Below are 20,989 nucleotides of genomic sequence, written 5' to 3'. Positions count from 1 at the left end.
TTTTTTAACTAAAATAGTTCTACTCACGGGACTGCTGCGGAATAATTGTTCATGAATTCATTCAATGAATTAAAAAAAACGATTATAAAAAGGGAAAAAAACAATTATTCAATGGTCGACATTTGAATAAAGTCAATTTCAATTAAATTATTAATTAAGTATTATTAAATATATTTATCAAAATTAGATCATAATTAAATAAAATTATAAAAGTGGCAAGGCATTTGAATCTTTTAAACCATTGCATCTTGAGATAAACATGTTATTTCTATGGTGAGTTGAATCTTCATATATAGAGTTAATCTAGAAGAATCAAACTTTTTAAAACAAATGACCCTAATTTGGCAACAAAACTTATAAGTCTTATGGATTAAGAACTTGATAATGGAAGAAAATTAGTCAAAAATGACATAAATTATAATTAAGTAGAAGAGGTTTGAGTATTAAAGATGGTGACTCAATAAGAATTGGAGTCCATAAAGCTTATCCTAACCTAAGAGGGGGACAAGGTCATCCAATTTAAACCATAAGAAAAGAAGATAATGTCGAATCTAAAGATAAGGCTAATTATATAAACATGTCAACATGACTTTGCGAATATGACATTTCTCTTTCACCTTTTCTAATCAAAAGTTCATGGATTCTCCATGCAACTTTTTTTCAAAAAAATATATATGCACATTTTTGGATTTTTATAATTAATATTTACCAATTTTGAATTTTTATAATTTGAATTTTGTAGATAATAGGTCTTTTCGTCATAAAAATATTATCTTTGTCAATTCAGACTAAAAGAATATGATTTAAGGACTTAAAGTCATCAAAATTAAAAATCTAGGGATTAAATTTGAATAAAGTTAAAATTAAAAAAAAAAATATGTATCGCAATTGCCAACGATGTATGAAGTACAATCTTTATTTTCGTGATATAGGAACTCAAAGTTTATAATTATAGGGACTAAATGTTGACAAATAAAAATATATGGATTCAATTTTAAAAAATAAACAAATATTGAAATCCAATTATGTATTGTCTTTCTTTATAGATATCGCTCGGTATTTGTAGCTATTGTTTCAAATAATTCAAATTAAGCTGAGTAAAATTTCGTAAAATGATATAATTTTTTTTGTTTTTTTATAAATGTTCCATATTTAGAGTTCGAAACCGACACACTCAAGGAAAAATAAGTTATTACTTCTCGCTACATTTTCACCTGTTTTAATTGATAATGTAATAATCATTAGTTATCTTCACATTTCTTGATTATTTTGGATAAACTATTACTTATCCACCACGTCACATGTGAAGCTACTGAAATCATGGAAATTGTATGTATCCTGCCGTGACCGATTCATTTTTCCTTATAAACAACATAATCCATGTAATAATGTACTATTTAATAATTATCATCATATTTAGTTTATTAATATCCATATATATAAATAGCCACCCTTCAAGAAGGATTCAAGAATGTCTCCAGCTACAATTTTTGTGTTATAGTACACATAATAAAGTGCTTTACTTACCTTTTTCTTGGATCTTTATGCACTTTATTTCTCTTTTTCTTCTTCTTACAAAAAAAGTTCTTATCATCAATGGAAATGGGAGGTGACAAAGATAATAATAAGCATGCTCATCATGAAGATCAATGGCTGATCACACAAGCTGATGAAGATGATGATTATATGTATAATAATTCATCTTCTTCATTTGGCAATTCGAGTAGTTGTACTAATGGAACATCTTGTTCTTCATCAGATTTAGCAGATGATGCATCTTCTTCATCTTCATCTTTGAATTCTAATGGCCCTTTGTTTCAATTATCAGAGCTCATGGCCCATCTACCAATCAAGTAAGAACACATGTATATATATGTTGCACGAAAATTTATCGAGTTCCTACTAAATTTTTATGTTTCTAAAGCGCTTCTGAAACTTCAAAACTCTATATGTATAACGTATAATGCACGCAAACTCTATGTTTCATCGTTTTGTTTTCGTTTTAATCTATGAAAACACTTCTAAACTCAATGTTCTATGTTTACAATCTATTTTTATCGTTTCGGTTCTTCTTTTACATTTCGGGGTTTGCGTTTTCATACTACATAATTTATAATCTATTCTTGCACCATGTTCACCATTTCCGCGTTTCCCATTTCAGCGTTTTTTCGTTTCGTGCTACATAACATATAGCTAACAAACTTGCTATGTTTATAAATACAGGAGAGGATTATCAAGTTTTTATCAAGGAAAATCTCAGTCTTTTACATCTCTATCAAGTGTAGAAGGCATTGAAGATCTAGCAAAGAAGCAAATTCCATATAGAAACTATAAATCATACACACTTCCAAAGGCTATAATTTCAAAGAAGGTCTCAAGAGGAAGAAGAGGTTCATGTTTATCTTTTCCTTGTGGAAGAAGCAATGTTTTTAACAGTACAAGGCCTCCTCTATCTCCTCAAATACAAAAAAAGGTTTAAGTTCTTTAATGTGTGCATGAAAGTTTTGATCAAGTTGCTGCAATTTTTTGATTGTATATGAAAATGTAATTGAGATTTGAGAATGAGTTATTTTTTTACAATCTTATGAAACTTGACTACAATTTTAGAATGTTTTAATGATTTGTGGTTTATCATTCAAAGAAAGAAATCAAATAGTCTTGTTGTCAAGATCAAGAATTAAAAGCAAACTCAATTCTGTAGAGTTATACTAAGTGAATTTTAAGGTAAATCAAACACAGATTCATTTACAAAATGAATTCCACCAAAAAGTTAACTAATTAAGTTCTAGAGCTAACTAATTAAGTTCTACAGTTATAAAACTAAAGCTGGATAAGGTTTGCAATGAAACAACAGAGAAAGCTGTTTCATATTTAGCAGCAACAGAATATAAAATCATGGAGACATTACGCGATTTCGGATTCTGCTTGATCGTCTCAACGGAGTTGTTGTTGTCAGAACCTTCTTCTCAACTTCTTCTTCATCCCCTCCCTCCTCCTGCTTCAAGACAAAAGCAATCACGAAAATGAAAACGTTGAAACAGAAAAACACAAAAATGAGAAACAATGAAACAATATTTTTTTTATAACTGTAGATTATAAAAATAGAGTTTCGAAAACATTCATGTTCCGAAAGCAAAATGCTGAAACGTAAACAAAATCCGTACTACACATAACGAATAATAGTAAATACTACTTGCAATTTGACAATTGAAAGTCTTTTGTATTAAATCACACATATTTTCTAGACAATTAGTATAGAACAAGTTTGTAATTGTAATTTACCTCTTTCTTTAGACTTCTCTCAGCAAAATGTGAATGAGAACTCATGGATGAAACAGAATTACTGCTCATTTCATTTTCAATCACTCTGCCTCTCATGCCACAACTATTACGAGAGCTACTCATCTCTCCCACCACAATATCACCAAGCAACTCAGCAGTTGGGGCTCGGCTTTCATCTGTTTGATCGGAGTATTCATCATCTATCAGAGACATGGAGTGGGACAAGGAAACCGGTTGCTCGATATGCTCATCTACTTCATCAGCAAGCAATGACATGGAGTTGGTTAAAGAAACAGATTGCTCAATGTGCTCATCTACTTCATAGGCAAGCAATTTACTGCGCTTTTTCGCTGCCTTAGATGCCTTCATCTCCTTTATGATCTTCACAAAATGAACACCTAATGTAAGAAATAGAATAACTGAACAAACAATAATTATCCAGTTCTCCATGTCTTCAGTAATCCTTTTAGCTTCTGCTTCAAAGAATTCTGATTTGGTTGGCACATGAGCAACCTCTTTGTTCTTCTCAATGTCATCTACAACACTCGATACAATCTCTAACGGAGTTTCTGATACTTCAGCTTCAAGAAACCCGTCCACTACCGCAATTTCAAGATCACTACTACCATCTCCAACTTCTGCAGACTCAACCTCTATAACCATATCTAATGATTCATCAACTATTTCATCTTCTCCCCCTTCACTAAACAAGCCGAAATCTTCGATCTTCCCACTTAGTACCTCTACATCAAGCTCATCCTTATCATAATCCAATTCATGTACATTAACATCAACAACAGAAAACCCCAACTCTGATCCTTCTGTTCCCACCAAGAACAAATTTCCACTCTCAAGACTCTTCACCAATCCGTAAACATGATCTTCTATCACGCGACATCCGTTCTTAAAACTAACTACAGCAGGAGATGGTGTTGGAGTGTTCATACAAGAAATGTACAAACTCGAAAAGACCAAAACACTCATCAAGAACACAACTTTCAACACTCCTCTCAAACCCCAACACCCTATTTTCTCATCTACCCCGTCAAATTCTTCATCATCACTGTCATCAACCATCTCCTCCATTTTAGTTTCTTTAACCTCATTTTCGGTTTCAAGAAACATTTCTCTGCGCCTGATCGGCTTATATCGGAGAAATTGAGGCCTAGGAGAGTGATAATCATCAAGAACATAATTTTCTTGATTGTATCCAACATCATCAGTACTAAAATTGGTTCTTAAATCAAGATTTGAAGCTTTTTCTGTGAGTTTTAATTGAAGATTTGAAGGTTTTGGCAGAAGGGTATCCAAAGATTGGTTTCTTTCTCCTAGAATTTTCTTTCTTGTTGGAATAGCTTTTGAAATTGCAGAGATATTCGGTGACATAAAATGCTTTGAAATGGCACCTACCAGATCAAATAAAATCGGCTTTCGTTACACGAAAAACAAACAAAATTGAACGAAAAACACAATATTTCAGCTACACATTGTTTAAATCTTTTATTTTTTGTTCATGAAAAATAAAGAAAAGGAAAAATTACGTTACCTTTTGAACTTGAAGTGGGTTCGTTTGAAAGTGATGAAGATGAACTGATTTTGTCGGGAACATCCATGTTCTTGGAACTTGTTTGTTTAGTTTGATTCAGTAGTTGTTTTGGAGCGATTTAGTTTTGAGATAGTTAACTAAGAGAGTTGAAAATGAGTGAAGAAAAATAATGACCGTTGTTGAGAACCTAGCTTGTTTCGAATTTGAATTTCTAGCTATGTGACCGTTGGAAAATGTTATTACCAAGTTAACATTTGGGTCTATATTTTGTGATGGGCCTGGCTTATCATTAATGGAGAAACAAGTTAACGACTTAAGTGGCAATGTGCCTCCTAAACTTGTAAGTAATAGACAATTAACATATAAATTAATTTTGTGGGCAATTCAGTACACAAATTTGGTGATATGGACAATTTGCCCCATTTTGGTAATTTGCCCCTTTAATTTGTAAGTTAATTGTATCTTAAATTGACAATTTTCCCCCTAAACTTGAGTTAATTTGCCGAAACGGGCTAATTGTCCATAATTACCAAGTTCGTGTACTAATTTACCAATAAAGTTAATTTATGTATTAATTGCCCATTGCTTACAAGTTGAAGGAGCAAATTGCTACTTAAGTCAAAAATTAAGTGGGGTGGCTAAAACTTAAAAATTTAAAAACAAGGCCTAATGTCTTAAAAAACCCCGACCTTTTAGCCCCTTTTCAATCATACCCTGACGTTGAAAATTTGTCAATTTTACCCTATTTTGCATTTTTGTGTTTCAATTGTACCCTGAAAAATTAAATTAACGTCTTTTGCGTTTGGAAATTTGTTTAAAACATTCTCCATGTCTCGCATATATTGATTGTATATTTTTAAAATTTATTTAAATTTAGTTAAATTAATTAAGAATTTAAATTAGTGTTAATTTGATTATGGTTTTTAGTTAGTTTTTAAAAATAAAGGACTTATTTGTACTTTTTTGAATAAAAAGAATTTAATTTCATGTTTAGACTTAATTAATTGAATGATTTCATCATTTAAGTAAAAAAATTAACAAAAAATAAAATATTGGGGTACAATTGAAAACGGAAAATTTAAAAGTGGATAAAATTGACAAATTTTCAACGTCGAGGTGGAATTGAAAAAAAGTTTAAAGGTGAGGGGTTTTTGAGTGATTAGGCCTAAAAACAATAGTCACTTGGTCAGTCTTTAAATACAAACTATGATGAAAAATAATGAACGGTATAGATCGTGAACATGACCTCCTCAAATTCAAAATGAATTTGAGAAAATCCCAATTCTATTATTTAAACATATTTATTCAAAATTTTCATGTATCAAAATAATATATAATCTTGACTATTAAAACAAAACTTAATTAAATTATATTTTATAAGTTAAATCTACTCACGGTTTACTTTACAAACTTTATTTTGCTGTCATAACTTTCTTTATTTTGATATTTTTCTAAAATTTGGTATCTTTTACTGTTAGCAAAAAGAAAGAAAAAAAGAAAAGTAAACGAATAGAAGAAACTAAAAGCAAACAGAAAAATAAAAACTTTTAATAATACAATCCCTTTGTTTTTAAATGTATGATGTTTTGAAGTAAGATATATATATTAAAAATTACTACATATAGAATTTTATAAACTGTTCAACTTAATTCACGTGTCATTTGCACAAAAGAAAAAACTTATCTCAATCATTTTTTTATAATGTAGACGATAAGATAAACACATCTTCTAATACTGTCAAACACAGATTTATTCCCTTTCTTTTACCGCGTAAATAAATAAATGTTCTTTTACTTGAGTGTTTCTTGACAGTAACAAGTGTAAGAATAATAAAGTTATTTTAGATAAAAAAATAAATTTTAAACTAATAACATTACATATCATGAATTTTTTAAATATATTAAAATGTTTTTTATTTAAAAATGGATGGAGTGGTAGATTTTAACATTTTGAATAATAGAAAGGGATAAAAAATGCTATTTTTAACCCACAAAAGATAAAAAGAAAATCGAAAATAAAAAATAAAAAAATGGAGTAATTTTATTTAAAGACTATCTTTAATCTTTCTTCAATCCTATTTTATTTTATTTTTATAATTAAAAATGGCCCATGCAGGTTTCGAACCTGCGACCTTCGCGTTATTAGCACGACGCTCTAACCAACTGAGCTAATGGGCCAATTGTGGTGCATTTTTTTTTTTTTTTCAAAGTTAGAATATATTAATGAAGATGTAAATACAAACAATGAAAGTCATATCACAAGGATCTCAATATGATCTTTCAAATTTGCACAACCAACTACTAAACAACAATCCAAGATAAGCAAAAAATAATCGAAAATAAAGATAAATCTATGACATGAATCCCGATAAATTTAACACAACAAAGAACTATGTTCCCGTTGGACGGGGTACTTAGATCATCCTTTTTCCGATTTGACAAGAAATCCGCTATATCCGACGAAGCTTAGCATTTTTGATTCATCTTCAAGAATATTCTAAAGAGATAGATTTAAAAACCTCCCCAATGTTTAGATTTACAAGAACTTGGATCTAAAGTTCGAACAAACACTAAATAGTCTTGAACGATCTACGACATCGGATCAAAGAGGTAAGAAAACAAATCATAACAATTTATTTCATAAGATAAAATTTCAAACCATAAAAAACATCTTAAAAAAAGTCTTATTCAATCAACAAAGAGTAGATCTATACTAAATAAAACCATGGGCGGAGAGAAGATGATTTTCCGGTGACCGGAAAAATCATCTTCTCCCACCCTCACCAAGAACAAGATGAAGAAGATGAACTTTGTTTAGAGAGAAGGGAGAGTAAATTTTGTTGAGAGAGAAAGTAATTTTCTTTTACTAAAACATTGAATTGGCTAGATACATTCGTGTACTAAAATGATTATTGTGGTGCATTATGTACAAGTAATAATAATGTAGGCTGAAATATATTTAATATTTTTTTGGTCAATCAATATATTAATTTTCCTTAGGAATATATGGTGAAATACGAAAAATTGTAGTTAAAGTTGCTTCGGACATCATTCGTTTGGGTATAATGGATACAAAACATCCCAAGGACTACTAATGCAACATAAAATATCATTTTGACTTGGAAAGGTGCTAATATAATACTAGACATTTTTATGAACTTGTGTATCCGCTCAGGTCCGCTCAAATCCGATCCTTAAGGCTGGATTTGGACAATAATTTTCTATTTCAAGTCCGAACTCGAAAAAACCCGTTATTTTATTGGCGGAGTCAATTTTTCAATTTTATATATTTTGCCGAAAAAATATAGTTTTAGGGCCGGATTTGGTAGGAATACAAAGCCCGAGCCAGGTTGGGGCCGGATTTGGACTTGTATAAAAAAATTAAAAGTCTGACATGTCCGGCCCGGCCCGGTCCAAGCTCGATCCATAAACAGGTCTATACAATACGAGTAGTGGGTGGTAAAATTGTTTTATTATTAATCTTAGTAATAGCTCAAACTCCGGTTGCTAAGCACTTAAATGAATGATTGTAACTCATTTAGCATCCAAAAATGAATAAATACGGATAGAATTTAAACAAATGAACACTGGCTGAATAAACTTTAAAAAATGATATGTAATAATTAATATTTCAAACACATATTAATTATCTAAAATATTTATAAAAATAAATATCAAAATGACATAATTAATATTACATGACGTCCATGAGCTATCTAAAAATCGTATAATTTTATGATTATATTGAAAATAAATTATAAACATTTATACTAAATTTAATATTTAATATTTAATATTAATATAAAATAGCTCGCGAGCGTTTAATCAAGCTCATACACGAGCTAGTTCGTTGATTTTTTTTTATCCATGTTCTATACAAGTCATCGAACATCTAATAGAGATTATATCTCAGCTCGAATATCAGTATATTCAAACTCGGCTCTCGCTTAAATAAATTAGCAGTAAAATTAAACTTGAGTCCGGTTCGTTTGTGATACATATAAACGCAAATCGAACTTTTATTGAACTGAACACCAAACCGCTGCGAGCATTTCGGTTTTTTTACAGCCCTATCTGTCACTGAGTAAGGAAGTAGGTAGGATGCTTCGTAACAATACATGCAGCAGACGACGTACATTATTCCAAATGATGCTGTTGAGATGGTTCCACAAGCTCCAAGTGATCATAATACTTATTTTCTTTAGGACTATTTTGGACAATTTTAATAGTATTATTTATATTTTAACTGACAAAAAACAATTTAATTCTTTTGATTATTATAAGGTAATTTAGAATCATTTTGTTCATTTACACTTGTATCCATTTGTGTAATATTAAAATAGATATAAATATAATATAATATAAAATAAAATATATGTAGATTATTTAGATGAAATTATATATTGTTGATTTATAAATTTATTTGTTTTGGTTTTGACTTTAATTTGAAAACTTTTTTTAGTTGTTGCACTATGTCTCAGATTATAGAATTGACGTGTTCCTTAACTTAAAAAGAAATATTATTTTCGTGAAAATGATATACTGCAGTTAAACTCAATAATAATTCTAAAATGAAACATTGGATAAGTTATACAAGAGAAAATTACATGATTGCAAGTAACAATAATACTAATACCAATAAACTATACCTTAAATGATATGTTTGTTGGACGGCTTTTTTTTAACGTTGTGAGATTAAATTTTATTCAAACATTAATTGTATTTTATTTTTCAAATGAAAAAAAAAATTACTACAGAATAACTAATTAGTACTTTGCACATGAGAAGCCTTAAGTAAGTATTATTACAAAATAAACCATAGTTTCTACATCCAAATGCACCTAAAACGACACCCTCACAAGGTGTTAGAATTCGTATTATAATTAATGCACAAGCTAATCCACTTTCAAATTTTGTTCCAATTTCACTTAAAACCCATAGTTTAAGAGCAGATTGGTTCGGTTCGATTCCATTGAATATCGAACGATAATTAAAAATAAATTAATCAACTTATTTTATCTCTTTAACTTGATCAACTTATCAATTTTATCTAAAACTGATTTAACTAAATTATTAAAAATACAAAACTGAATGGATTAAATTAGTCGGTTAACGCGGTAAAATATAAAAGATCAAATAAAATATTCTCTCATCTGGTTGATGGAACTTTTAAAAATCTCATCCGTAACCCAACTCTTTCTTTAAAATAAGTAAACTAAAGTAGTCAAAAGTTTAAATTAAAACTAATCAAAATAGACCGGTTCAACCAATTAATGTGGTTTAACCTAGTGTTTGCTCACCCCCTACCAATAGCAATTTTCAAACTATCTAGGGTTAACAATAGCATACATTATTAATTAATAATATATAGTTTTGTTAATATTGTAAGCATGTAGGATGACATAAGCAAATCACAATGGACCAACCAAATTAAATCTGCATAGTCTCGTAGAAAGAGATTACTGAAAAACAAATGTATAAATAAATTGTTTGAATCAGAAGAGACAGAATAGTTAATCAAATTTAGGAATCATTTTCTTAAATTGCATATTTTGCAACGTCTCTTTCTGTTTGAACTCTGCTTCTCAGAAGATGCTTCTTAGATATGGCTGAATTAAAGGGCAGATACTCAATTTGAATTTTATGATGCTAATAAATTTTTTAATTAATTAATATCATTTAATGTGCTTGCATTATTATATTTTATTTACGGAAAGAATTGAACTCACGATCTTGGCAGAATGTTGACCAACACTTATTACCATTTGAGGCTTTGAGTGCTCGTTGGTCGCAACATTTTTTAGTAATGAATTTGACAGGAGACCAAAAAATGGGACGTAAAGAATATTACACTAAAATGGGTTGCAATAATTTCCATGTCAAAAATAATAAAAAATGCATTTATACTTTTAATTTTTTATTTATTTGATTCTTTTTTGAAGTTTTTATATTTAACAGGCTTCATATTTATAAAATTTTATTTATTTTGTTGATGTGATCTATTTCGCTAATCTGTCGAGTTAAGTGGATATTTAAAAACTCGGTTTTACTGATAGTAAGTGTAATACACGCTCCTTATCTGTCAAAAAAATCTAAAAATCTAAAGTAAATTTAAAATAAGGACTAGATAAAGATAAAAGTTTGAAAAAAATCAGATAATTTTTTTAAAAAAATATAAGGGTGTAAACATGAAATTGTCCTTTTTTAAAAGCCTCAAAGCTTGGAAATGAAAGTACCATAACTAATAACATTCCATCTAATGCCGATATATTGGGACTGATTTGTGATAAGAAGTACAAGAAGAGGGCAATATTGGGATCATAAAGAATTGTCTCAAAGTGTAGATGCCTGAAGGGTACCTTATCCTCACGCAGCACGAAATTAGGTACATGGATGATGTAGGGCACATGCCATATGAATTATAATCATGATAAAAATAAAAATAAATAATAAATATAACAATAATTTAGTTTGATCTTTGGCATATACCCTTCATTATAAAATATAAATTAATCAAAAACTATGTGCTGATAAAGTATAGAACATGGGATATATTACCCAACACATCCATCATAATTACAATTTACAAACATAAGCATAGTTTCTTTCATAAAAAAATTCAGCAAAAAAAAGTTACACAAATTATGTTTGCATTTCCTCTTTTTTTTTTTTTAACTATACATAATGTCAAGATTGATAGCTAATTTGTTGCCAAATAAATATTTATGCCCCTAAATTTTAACCGTTATTTTGTCTGTTGATAAAGATTTAAGAGTCTAACACACTATATTTTTGACAGATTTTAAAAAGACATGCGCATATATGAATTTGAACATACTCTTACAGCTCATTAGGATGAAGAGTGTTAAAAAAATATTTTTAAATATTAAAATAACTATCACATATATTCGGGAGTATAAATTATTATTTGTTTAGCCTTTTATAATTTACTTTGTTTAGCAACCGCTACCGTTCACAATCTGGCGGTTCCGAATCTATTTAGCATTTTCTAGTTTACTTTGTCTAGTTCAGAAATGGTTATGCTTCAGCTTGTTTAATATATATATTTAGATAAAATCGTATGTGATAATTCAAGATTAGAGGGAGGTTAAACCTGGACTACCGGGAGATCAAGCACGGGTTAGATCAAAATTTAGATTCGGTTTAGTTTGGTTTGGTTAAATTTTATTTTTGTACACTAAAAACTAAAATCAAACCATGTTATATTCAAAATATTTTATATGATTTGATTTGGTCCGTGACCCAATATTGCACAAACTTCATGTGTGCACAATATATTGGTATGATGGAATGGGTACTATGCATGTTTTGCTTAGAGTAATAATTCATACAACAAGTAGAACCAAAAAAACATGTATATGTTCATACTTTGTCATCATTGTACATTGCTACCGTTTACTTCTCAATACTAACTAAATATCTTGCAAGTCATTATGATCTTAGATTTCTTTGATTTTCCTCCTCATCATCAAAGAAAATGCTACTGCTTGTTTTACCTTTTTACAAAAGGTTCATTTCGCTCCTCCTAATTGGTACAAAAGATTAAAAGGAAAATAGTCATTTATGCCCTTAATATTTGACTCGAATGTCAAATAAGCCCTCAAAGTCCGAAAAGTTGCAAGTATGCCCTTAACGTCTTAAAAAATGTACATCAGGCTTGCGATTTTGAAAACCAGACCCCCAACGTTTCATTTATGAGTCAAAACTGGGGCCTGCTTGTTCATTTTTAAAGACGTTAGGAGCTCACTTGATCCTATATACAAACTTTGAGGACATAAATAACCCTTTTTCCAAGATTAAAATAGTTCAAGTTTATTGTTTTTGATAAAAAAAATGCACATGTCAATTTTAAATTGATTTGCAAACTAATTTGGCATGATTTTGATGGTCAAAGATTTTAACCGACCATAAATTGATAAAATGTGGGTGTTTTTATCTAAAGCTATGAAAATAAACTCTTCTTATCTTTTATTTAAATTAAAACTTTTTATCTCATTTATATAATAAAAGAATTCCAATTGAAATTTTTATTTCATAGTATTCACCATAAGACAAGAAACTCTAAACATCATGAGCTATAGTTCAAATAATACGTGCATTGCATAATTCTATTAAGATCGTGAAATCACTTCCTCACACCGGCGCCAAAATTCTCATTCTCCAATATTTAAAAGAAAAAGAAAGATGTGCAAAAAATTGAAATAAATTATTAAAGTTTGCTATTTGATTTCAAAGCACAATAATTTTGAATCATATCCACGAGAGGAATATAACAATAGAAAATCAAGAGATATGATTAAACAACGCTTTAGAAGTTCAAATTTTGAAAGTTACAAGTCAGAACTTACAGGAAAAAAAATACTTTAATATAATTGCCCTAATTGACTAAGTCATAGTATAAAGTTTATAAATTTCTAATCTACATTTGCATTTGTAATTTACCAACACTAGTATCAAAAAACGTTCACATTTCATTGCTAAGGCATAAAAACATGAACAATTCAAAAGAATATACACAAAAACTTAGCAAATTTGTGTTTACTTCAAATTCTACATATCAAATAGCAAAATCTTCATCAAATTGGGAATATGACCTCTGCATTTTAACACTACTTATGCTGTTTCTTGCTGCCATTATTTCATTAAGCGACAGCCGCTTCCTCGGCGGCCCTGCCTCCGGCCGTTGCTTCGGAGCACTGTGACACCTTAATTTAGCCTTGAAGGATTTTGTATTTGACATATAATTTGGGTGGTTTGAGTAAGGTCTAAAGTAGCTATCTCCGCAAACACTCTTGGCTGGTGTAACTGGCACATTGGACCGAACAGACTTTGCGAATCTCGGGGTGCTATGTGCGGTAGGAAAGTTGTATTCTTCGCCAGCGAAGTACCAATCGAAATCTTGACGATTTTTGCAGTCGGGAATGGTGATTTGAGCTGGAATGGGACACGGAAGAGGCGACGAGATTGGGAATTCTTCACTGTATTCTGATAATGCAGAAGTTATTCTACGAGATCTTGATCGCGGCCTGCAAGTATCGATTTCCACTATTTTGGGGCTTTCGTCGAAAGCATTCATATCATAAGATGTAGACAGCCTCTTGCTGTGGAATTCGCCTCTCGTATCATCAAATCCTTCCTGAAAATTACATCGTAAAAACATATCAGCTAAACAAATTATTTTTTCATATCGAAGAAAACGGATAATAAAGTATGCAAAATCGGTTCTTACAATGGATTTTCGTGGTCGATTTTGAGGGTGAAATCGGTTCTCTTTGTTAACAGAACGACGAGCACGCTCTGTACGAACAGCAGTTTGAGCTCTCATAAGAGCTTGCATACTGTGAAGAGTGGCTGCAGCCCTCTTCCTGACCAGATAGCCGCGAACAAGCGCCTGTATTTTTACGAGTCGTTTCAAAGCTCGAAGAGCTTTTCGAGCCTGAGATCATACAACCAATTTGAAACTCATTAGAAATAGAAACTGTAAATCTATGATCCAACTCCAATCCAAAAAAAATTTAAAGAGTTCATTCAAAATTCACTCGGACAATTCATAGAAGGAAACAATAGAAAAGCTAATTAAGTAGCACGGAAACTTCATTTAATCAACTTCTTCATTTCGGAAACCTGTCGGAAACTTGGCGTTTCGCAGTATTTGTGTCCAATAACAGAAAAGTAAACAAAAGTACAGAGTAAAAAAGCTAAGATGTTTACTTATCTCAAAAGCAAAAAATGTACTGTTTCATTACTCCAACTTTTGGCAAGAGCAGACATAGAAGTAAAAATCAAGAAAAACATTTATACTGTTACTACTACAATGTAAAAAATACTGCAAAACTGACATCTCCAGAAACACTGTAAGCAAAAAACAAACATACAAATCTAACTTAATATGATAGAAACTGCAAAAATATTTAAAAGTACTCAAATGAAAAAAAAAATAAACTTTTGAACTAAATAAATCAAACCCAACTCATGAAAACTATATAATATAAACAAAATTAAAAGAATTTAAATATTTCAAGAACCACTTACCAAATAGCCTCTAAACACAGTTTGAATCTTGATTGCAGCCAGCTTTTCCCTCCCACCACCACCAAACAAACTCCCTCTACCATTACTAGTCAGTCTCACCACCGCAACAGCCGCCTGAGCTGCAGCCACCGCCGCATCAGCGGCGGCGGCAGTGGCAGCAGCCACCGCTATTGCATGCTTATTCTGCTCTCTTTCAGTCTCAGAATAATACGATCTGAGCCATGCAGAGTCTTTTGGAATCACATTTTCATTACCATTATCATCATTATTATTATTATTATTATTATCTCTTGCTGATTTGGCAAAACTCCATCTTTTTTTCTCTTTTTTGTCATTTGAAGCTGAGCTTAAAGAATCACCATTAATGTCACCTTTTTTGGTACCAAATAAGCCCTTTAACCACCTTGTAGCCTTCCCCATTTCTTCAAGATCCTTGAAATGAAAAAATAAATGGAGATTTAAGTACCCAATAGTGTTAAATAGAAGGAGAATGCATTAAATCTGTGAAATATTAAGGATTTGAATTGACTTTTGAATGGGGAAATGTAGAGAGGGAAAATAGAATGTTGAAGCACTGAATTAAAGGAGAGTGGGTACTGTGGTAAATTTACTGTGGTTTGAACTTTAGAGAGAGAAAGTTAGTGAGAAAAAGGGAAACTAGAAATGTGGGTTTCAAAAGTGAAATCTAAAACCCATGGAGGGTTTTTATATATAGAGGAACTTGCTAATACGGACACCGAAATACGAGACACTTGTAAATAAATACAGGACATTTGAACACAAACGCGAAAATATGAAATTTTTTCGGAATACAGGAACGCGATGTTTGGACATAAACACGGTAAAATAGTGTCATTTAAAAAAAATGAGATTTCATAATTGAATGTCAAATGTTTGAAATTTTTCTAAATGGAACACATTTAACACAAACATAATAACACAGTTGTTATTTTAAAAATTTGAATGTAATAAAGGATAGTTTGTATATGAAATGTCAAATGTCCGAAAATATTTTCAAAAAATGTTCGTGCCATCTAATAGAAGTGTTTATTTTATAGAACGATTCCGTCATAACATTTTTTAAACAAGTTGATTAGAGTTTGCAATAGTAGAATATTTAATTACTATATATTTTTATTATTAAATCTAACATTTTTTTTTGATAAATGGAATCTAACATTTAATTAATCTATTGTTCGAATAATGTCACACAACCGTTGTATTATATAATTATTTGATTATTAGTAGAGGGAGAGAAATAAAAAAGCAAAAAACTTTAGAATCTTTACAGGTTGCAAGCAAAGAAGTGAAGAGAATATATAATTAAAGTAATACTTACCTTAAAAAAATGGATAAAGAAAGATTTTTTCTTTTTTCTTTTTCCTTTTCTTAGGTTCTTTTGAAAGTGAAAATCTGACACAACCTCGTGAAGAAACTGCATTGCAAGACAAATAAAGATGTCATATAAAGAAGGCTTAATTCCTTAAAAACCCCCCACCTTGCACTTTTTCTTCGTTTATACCCTGACCTTGTAAAAACACCATTTGTACCCAATTTTGGGTTTTTATGTTTCATCCCTACCCAAAAGCATTAAATTGTACTCTTTTCCACTAAAACATACTTTTTTCTATTTTAAAATATACAAAGAAATCCTTAAACTTAAAAAATAATCAAATACATCCAAATAATTAATTAATTTTTTTAATTTTAAAAATAATAAAAAAATTAAAAAAATAATTATTATTTTTAATTTTTTTGTCGGAAATATTTTTTAAAAAAACTAAAAAAAAATTAAAAAAATTAAAAAAATCGGAAATATTTTTTAAAAAATTAAAAAAAAAATTATTATTATTTTTAATTTTTTTTTAAAGATGGTATTTTTGTACTATTAATAACATTAATATCTAATTAGTATATAAGTTAAAAATGAAGGATTGTTTTAAACTCTTTTTCAAATGAAAAAAGTACAATTTAATGCTTTTGGGTAGAGATGAAACATAAAAACTCAAAATTGGGTACAAATGGTGTTTTTACAAGGTCAGGGTATAAACGAAAAAAAATGCAAGGTGAGGGTTTTTTAAGAAATTAAGCCTATAAAGAAACAGAGTTTTATTAATTAATTTATACACAATTAGCTTCAAAAAATTCACTAAACCAGCAAGAAAACAAGAATTACAAAACAAAAAGATAATTAAAGTATCAATTTAGGCTTTTTAAACAAATCTGATGTGCTTACCTCAAGCTGAAACCTTTCCAATTCAAAATTAAACAAAAAATAATTTCTTTTCCTTTGACTATAAAATATTTTCAGCAGTCACTAACTTTCTGGAGCGACGTGTAATTATTAAACAAAATTAGTACTACTACCCACTAACTAATATTCCGTGAATTCTTGATTTTGAAATACCCTTTTTGAATATTTTTGTTGCAGTAATTTCTAAATCAGAGAATGAAAAATACCAACTTTTTATTAATTTTATTTCTATTTCTACTATTTCATTTAAGAAGAAAGCCACTAAAAAGATTACTTCTTTTAGCTTCACTCTATTCCAAAGAATAAATCAAAAATGAAAAGCTGAATCTTCTATTACTCTGTTTAGGTTAGTGAATAAGAAACGAGACAATATCTTTTTTTTCTTCAATTATAGTATGATTTGTGGTTAGGGTTGAGCAGAAATTAAACCAGACCAAAACGAACCGGATCAAAGTTTGTTTGGTTCGGTAATTCACTAAAAATAGTCTGATTTAGTTATTCGGTGAAAACAGTGGTTCGTAATCAGGTAAAATTTTGGTGTTTGATTTTTAGTATGGATTATGTATTTTGAAAATCGAAAAAATCGAACAACGGAATAAAAGAAATATTACTACTTTTTAAAAGTAATAACTTTTTTGGTCTTTATTCCTTAGTTATAGTTGATACATAATTTACTAAATTCCATACAATAAAAAATACTACTATTAAACATATATGAAAGTTTATTAAACAACAATTATTTAATGTTTAAATTTGTTTTAAAATAAAAGGTTAAAGGGAACAAAAATTTGGATTTTAACCAAACCGAATTAAATCAAACTTTTTGATTCAATTTTGGTTCGATATAATGTATTCCTAATTTAAAGTTTCAGTCAATTAGATTTAGAAATTTTATAAATTTTGGTTGGTTCTAAACCAAAACGAACCGACCGATACCTATCCATATTTGTGGTTGAGTCTAGTACTCACTCATTAACTGGTTCTGGCATTGATTATTTGCAGAGAAAATCTTTATTTCAGTTTAGTGATTCAAATAAAAAAGGGGAAGGTTTTGACTAAAAGTCTAAAACAGAGATTTGAAATGTGTTATGTTAAATAAGAGACAATGATGGTCATTATTATGAGAGAGAAGAAATCAAGAAATGCCAATAATTTCATTTCCTGATTCTTGGGATATTAAATTCACTTGCTCACTTTTTCATTTGGTTTTTATTGTGTTGTGTGTGTAGTTTTTAGTAGTATTTGAATTCTTGATTGTGTTTTTTAACCATTTTCTATTTGATGTTTAAATTTTGAATGAAGACTTTGTCACTCAGAAGTAATTAGGGGTGAGCTTTTGGTCGGTTCGGCTCAAAATCAAAACCGACTGAAGTTACACTTTAATCAAAACCAGATCGGCTATTAAAAAGTTTAAAATCGAATAAAAACTAAAATATCTTATATATTGGTCGGTGCAGTTAAAACCGATAAAATACAAAGAAAATAAAAAAGTGCGTTATTTAATTGGTCCGGTTAACTTAAGTTTTTCTAAACTTAAACTCAAAACCAAAATAAATACTCTCTGTTCCAAATTGGTAGATATCATTTTAAGTTTTTGTGCATCATATTATATGCACCCAATTATTATTTTATTAAATAATTGTAAAATATATTTCATTAATTATAATGGAATATTATAAAGAAGAAGAAAACGAGTTATTTTTATATTTAATAAGGACAATGATGTTTTAATTTTTTATATAAATTAACTCACTTTATTCAGAAATTTAAATTTTTTAATATCCGCATTTCATCTGAACTGCCTATCAATTTAAGATGGAAGGAATAATAAAAAATTATAAATCAAAACCAAACCAACTTAAATTTTAGTAATTCCTAACAAAAACAAATCTTACAAATTTTAATTAACGAACTGACCAAAATTATCGGTTTGGTTTATTAAACCAAAACTTAACCAACCTAGTGGTGATACTAATAGTTAATACTACTACTAGTAATAATAACATTATGATGATGTTGAATTGTTGATGTAACGAATGGAAGAGTTGAAAATGTTGGATAAAGAAAGAACCGTTTGATTTAGTCCATATTTTGTTCTTTTATTTAATGTGCTTGCTTTGGGAGGGAAATTTAAAAAGCTGACATAAACTATACCTTTTTAATTTTTTTATGTTGCTGGACCACTATATAAACTATTTCTATTTTTATTTTAATGCTACATTCATTATCAACTGCTCCTTGTGTTAGGGGGTGCTCATTATTCTGAGTATTAACCGATTTGATCGGATTTAAATTGAATTAAAATTTTGTTTAATTTATTTTGGTTATGATTAATAATTTTTTAAAAACTAATTTTGGTCATTTTGAATGTTAGTATGAAACTTTCATTTAAATTGAACCGACTGAATTAATTAAATTATATATTTAATATTTTTTTAGAAATTTTGAGATTCTTTTTATTTTTTAGAAGTTTCTTTTGCATAGTATGGCTAACTTTGCTAGATGTTAGAATTATGAGTTAAATCAAGAAACAACATGCGACACTGAGATTCGAAATTGAAATCTCAAAATTACACTCGAATTTTAACCACTCGGATTAGGCCTCACTGACTTTTGATGTCTGTTTTCCCTATAAATTTGTATGTGTGTGTGTGTTATATAAGTTATAAAATGCACTCGAAATATTTATCTATCTATACTATATATAAAAGCACGGATGGGGGGGACAGACAAATTTACTGAATAATCCTTATCAGTTTACTACTAAATAAAGGTTTTGTAGTCATTCACTAATTAGTTATTTAATTAATCACTATTATAATTAAAGTCCTAATTAGAATAGGTAGCTAAATTATCTCCAATTTAGTTTTTAGTATGTAAAAAATAACTAAATTGCCTCCAAATTAGTAGGAATACCTATCTTTTAGTTTGATTGAACAACAAAATTAAAATAATATATTTGGTTAATATATTATTATTTAAATTTATATCTTATTATTTTTAAAGATATTATTAATAAAATTAAGTTAATTATTTAATTATGGTTATTATAAAACCAAAAGAAGAATAAATTTAGTATGGAAAAAAAATTAATAACCGAGTATATTATATTTACTTTTATAAATTTTTTAATTAATTTAATATTAATTATAAATAAAAAAATTGATATAATTATAATAAATTTACTAATATATTCATTGAAGAGTTACGTTACGAGCCACGTGCATAACACGTAATGTGAAACTAGTTTAATAATAGGTTTATATATCACATGCAAGTTGTTATTTTTTTTTATGTTACTAAATGACATAACGGATAGTTATATTTTTTTATTAAAAAAAAGTTTTGAAATAAATAATTAAGAAAACAAAATAAATGTGAAACAAAGTATTGAAACTACATTTTTATAAGTGAGAAAACAGTCAAAAACAGGCCTGCTGCCTTTATCCAGAAGCAGAAAGCCTCTGAAAATGGGTGGTGTTTGGGGCTTTAATATGATTAGGCCCGTGTAGTACTCTGGCATATCTAGATGGGCCAGTAGCCTCAATTCTTGACTTTTTTAGACAGATTACGGGCTTAGCCCAAACTAATTAGAGATATACGGCCCTAGGTTTCAAAATTGAGATTTGTTATTTCATCTCCCTAAATTCGAATTTTAACCTTTTTCCTTATAATTTTTATACTTTCAAAAACTGAAGAATACGGTTTCGAAAATCAGAGAGATTGCATGTTATGATTTTTGCGAGATTCTCGCCTTCCTTTTCTCCATTCACTCATCCGTTTCCATTTATTTCAAACTTCCCATATTCAGTTGTTTTTCATATTTTGAATTCGGAATGGTGTCAACTAGGTCAG

The 20,989-nt window shown here is 29.2% G+C and overlaps 3 protein-coding genes and 1 non-coding gene across 5 annotated transcripts; 1 reads left to right on the top strand and 3 right to left on the bottom strand.

The window, feature by feature from the left end:
* The first annotated feature begins 1,442 nt into the window (after nt 1–1,442).
* On the top strand, nt 1,443–2,617 carry LOC126683330 (protein OXIDATIVE STRESS 3-like). Its single transcript, XM_050379190.2, has 2 exons — nt 1,443–1,853; nt 2,224–2,617. Exons 1-2 carry the CDS (start codon nt 1,597–1,599, stop codon nt 2,477–2,479), a joined length of 513 nt encoding a protein of 170 aa, XP_050235147.1. The 5' UTR covers nt 1,443–1,596; the 3' UTR covers nt 2,480–2,617.
* A 60-nt stretch (nt 2,618–2,677) lies between these two features.
* LOC126683328 (uncharacterized) lies at nt 2,678–5,056 on the bottom strand. Of its 2 annotated transcripts, none has more exons than XM_050379188.2 (3): nt 4,829–5,056; nt 3,283–4,688; nt 2,678–2,998 (listed from the first exon to the last, which is right to left on the bottom strand). In XM_050379188.2, the coding sequence occupies exons 1-3, from the start codon at nt 4,893–4,895 to the stop codon at nt 2,894–2,896; spliced, it is 1,578 nt and encodes a 525-aa protein (XP_050235145.1). In that variant the 5' UTR covers nt 4,896–5,056; the 3' UTR covers nt 2,678–2,893. The 2 variants fall into 2 exon arrangements, with proteins under 2 accessions (XP_050235145.1, XP_050235146.1); XM_050379189.2 differs by having other exon boundaries at nt 2,678–2,995.
* A 1,875-nt stretch (nt 5,057–6,931) lies between these two features.
* On the bottom strand, nt 6,932–7,005 carry TRNAI-AAU (transfer RNA isoleucine (anticodon AAU)). Its single transcript has one exon. It is a non-coding gene; the product is annotated as a tRNA-Ile (tRNA).
* Nucleotides 7,006–13,299: 6,294 nt separating this feature from the next.
* Nucleotides 13,300–15,567, bottom strand: LOC126680079 (protein IQ-domain 26-like). The gene is made up of 3 exons (XM_050375128.2): nt 14,881–15,567; nt 14,078–14,284; nt 13,300–13,984 (listed from the first exon to the last, which is right to left on the bottom strand). The coding sequence occupies exons 1-3, from the start codon at nt 15,298–15,300 to the stop codon at nt 13,406–13,408; spliced, it is 1,206 nt and encodes a 401-aa protein (XP_050231085.1). The 5' UTR covers nt 15,301–15,567; the 3' UTR covers nt 13,300–13,405.
* Between the last annotated feature and the right edge of the window lie 5,422 nt (nt 15,568–20,989).

This window comes from Mercurialis annua, linkage group LG5 (genome assembly GCF_937616625.2).
Source record: "Mercurialis annua linkage group LG5, ddMerAnnu1.2, whole genome shotgun sequence".
NCBI classification, from domain to species: Eukaryota; Viridiplantae; Streptophyta; class Magnoliopsida; order Malpighiales; family Euphorbiaceae; genus Mercurialis; species Mercurialis annua.
Note: the sequence above shows the minus strand (reverse complement) of the source record. Positions and strands in the feature narration are given on the sequence as shown.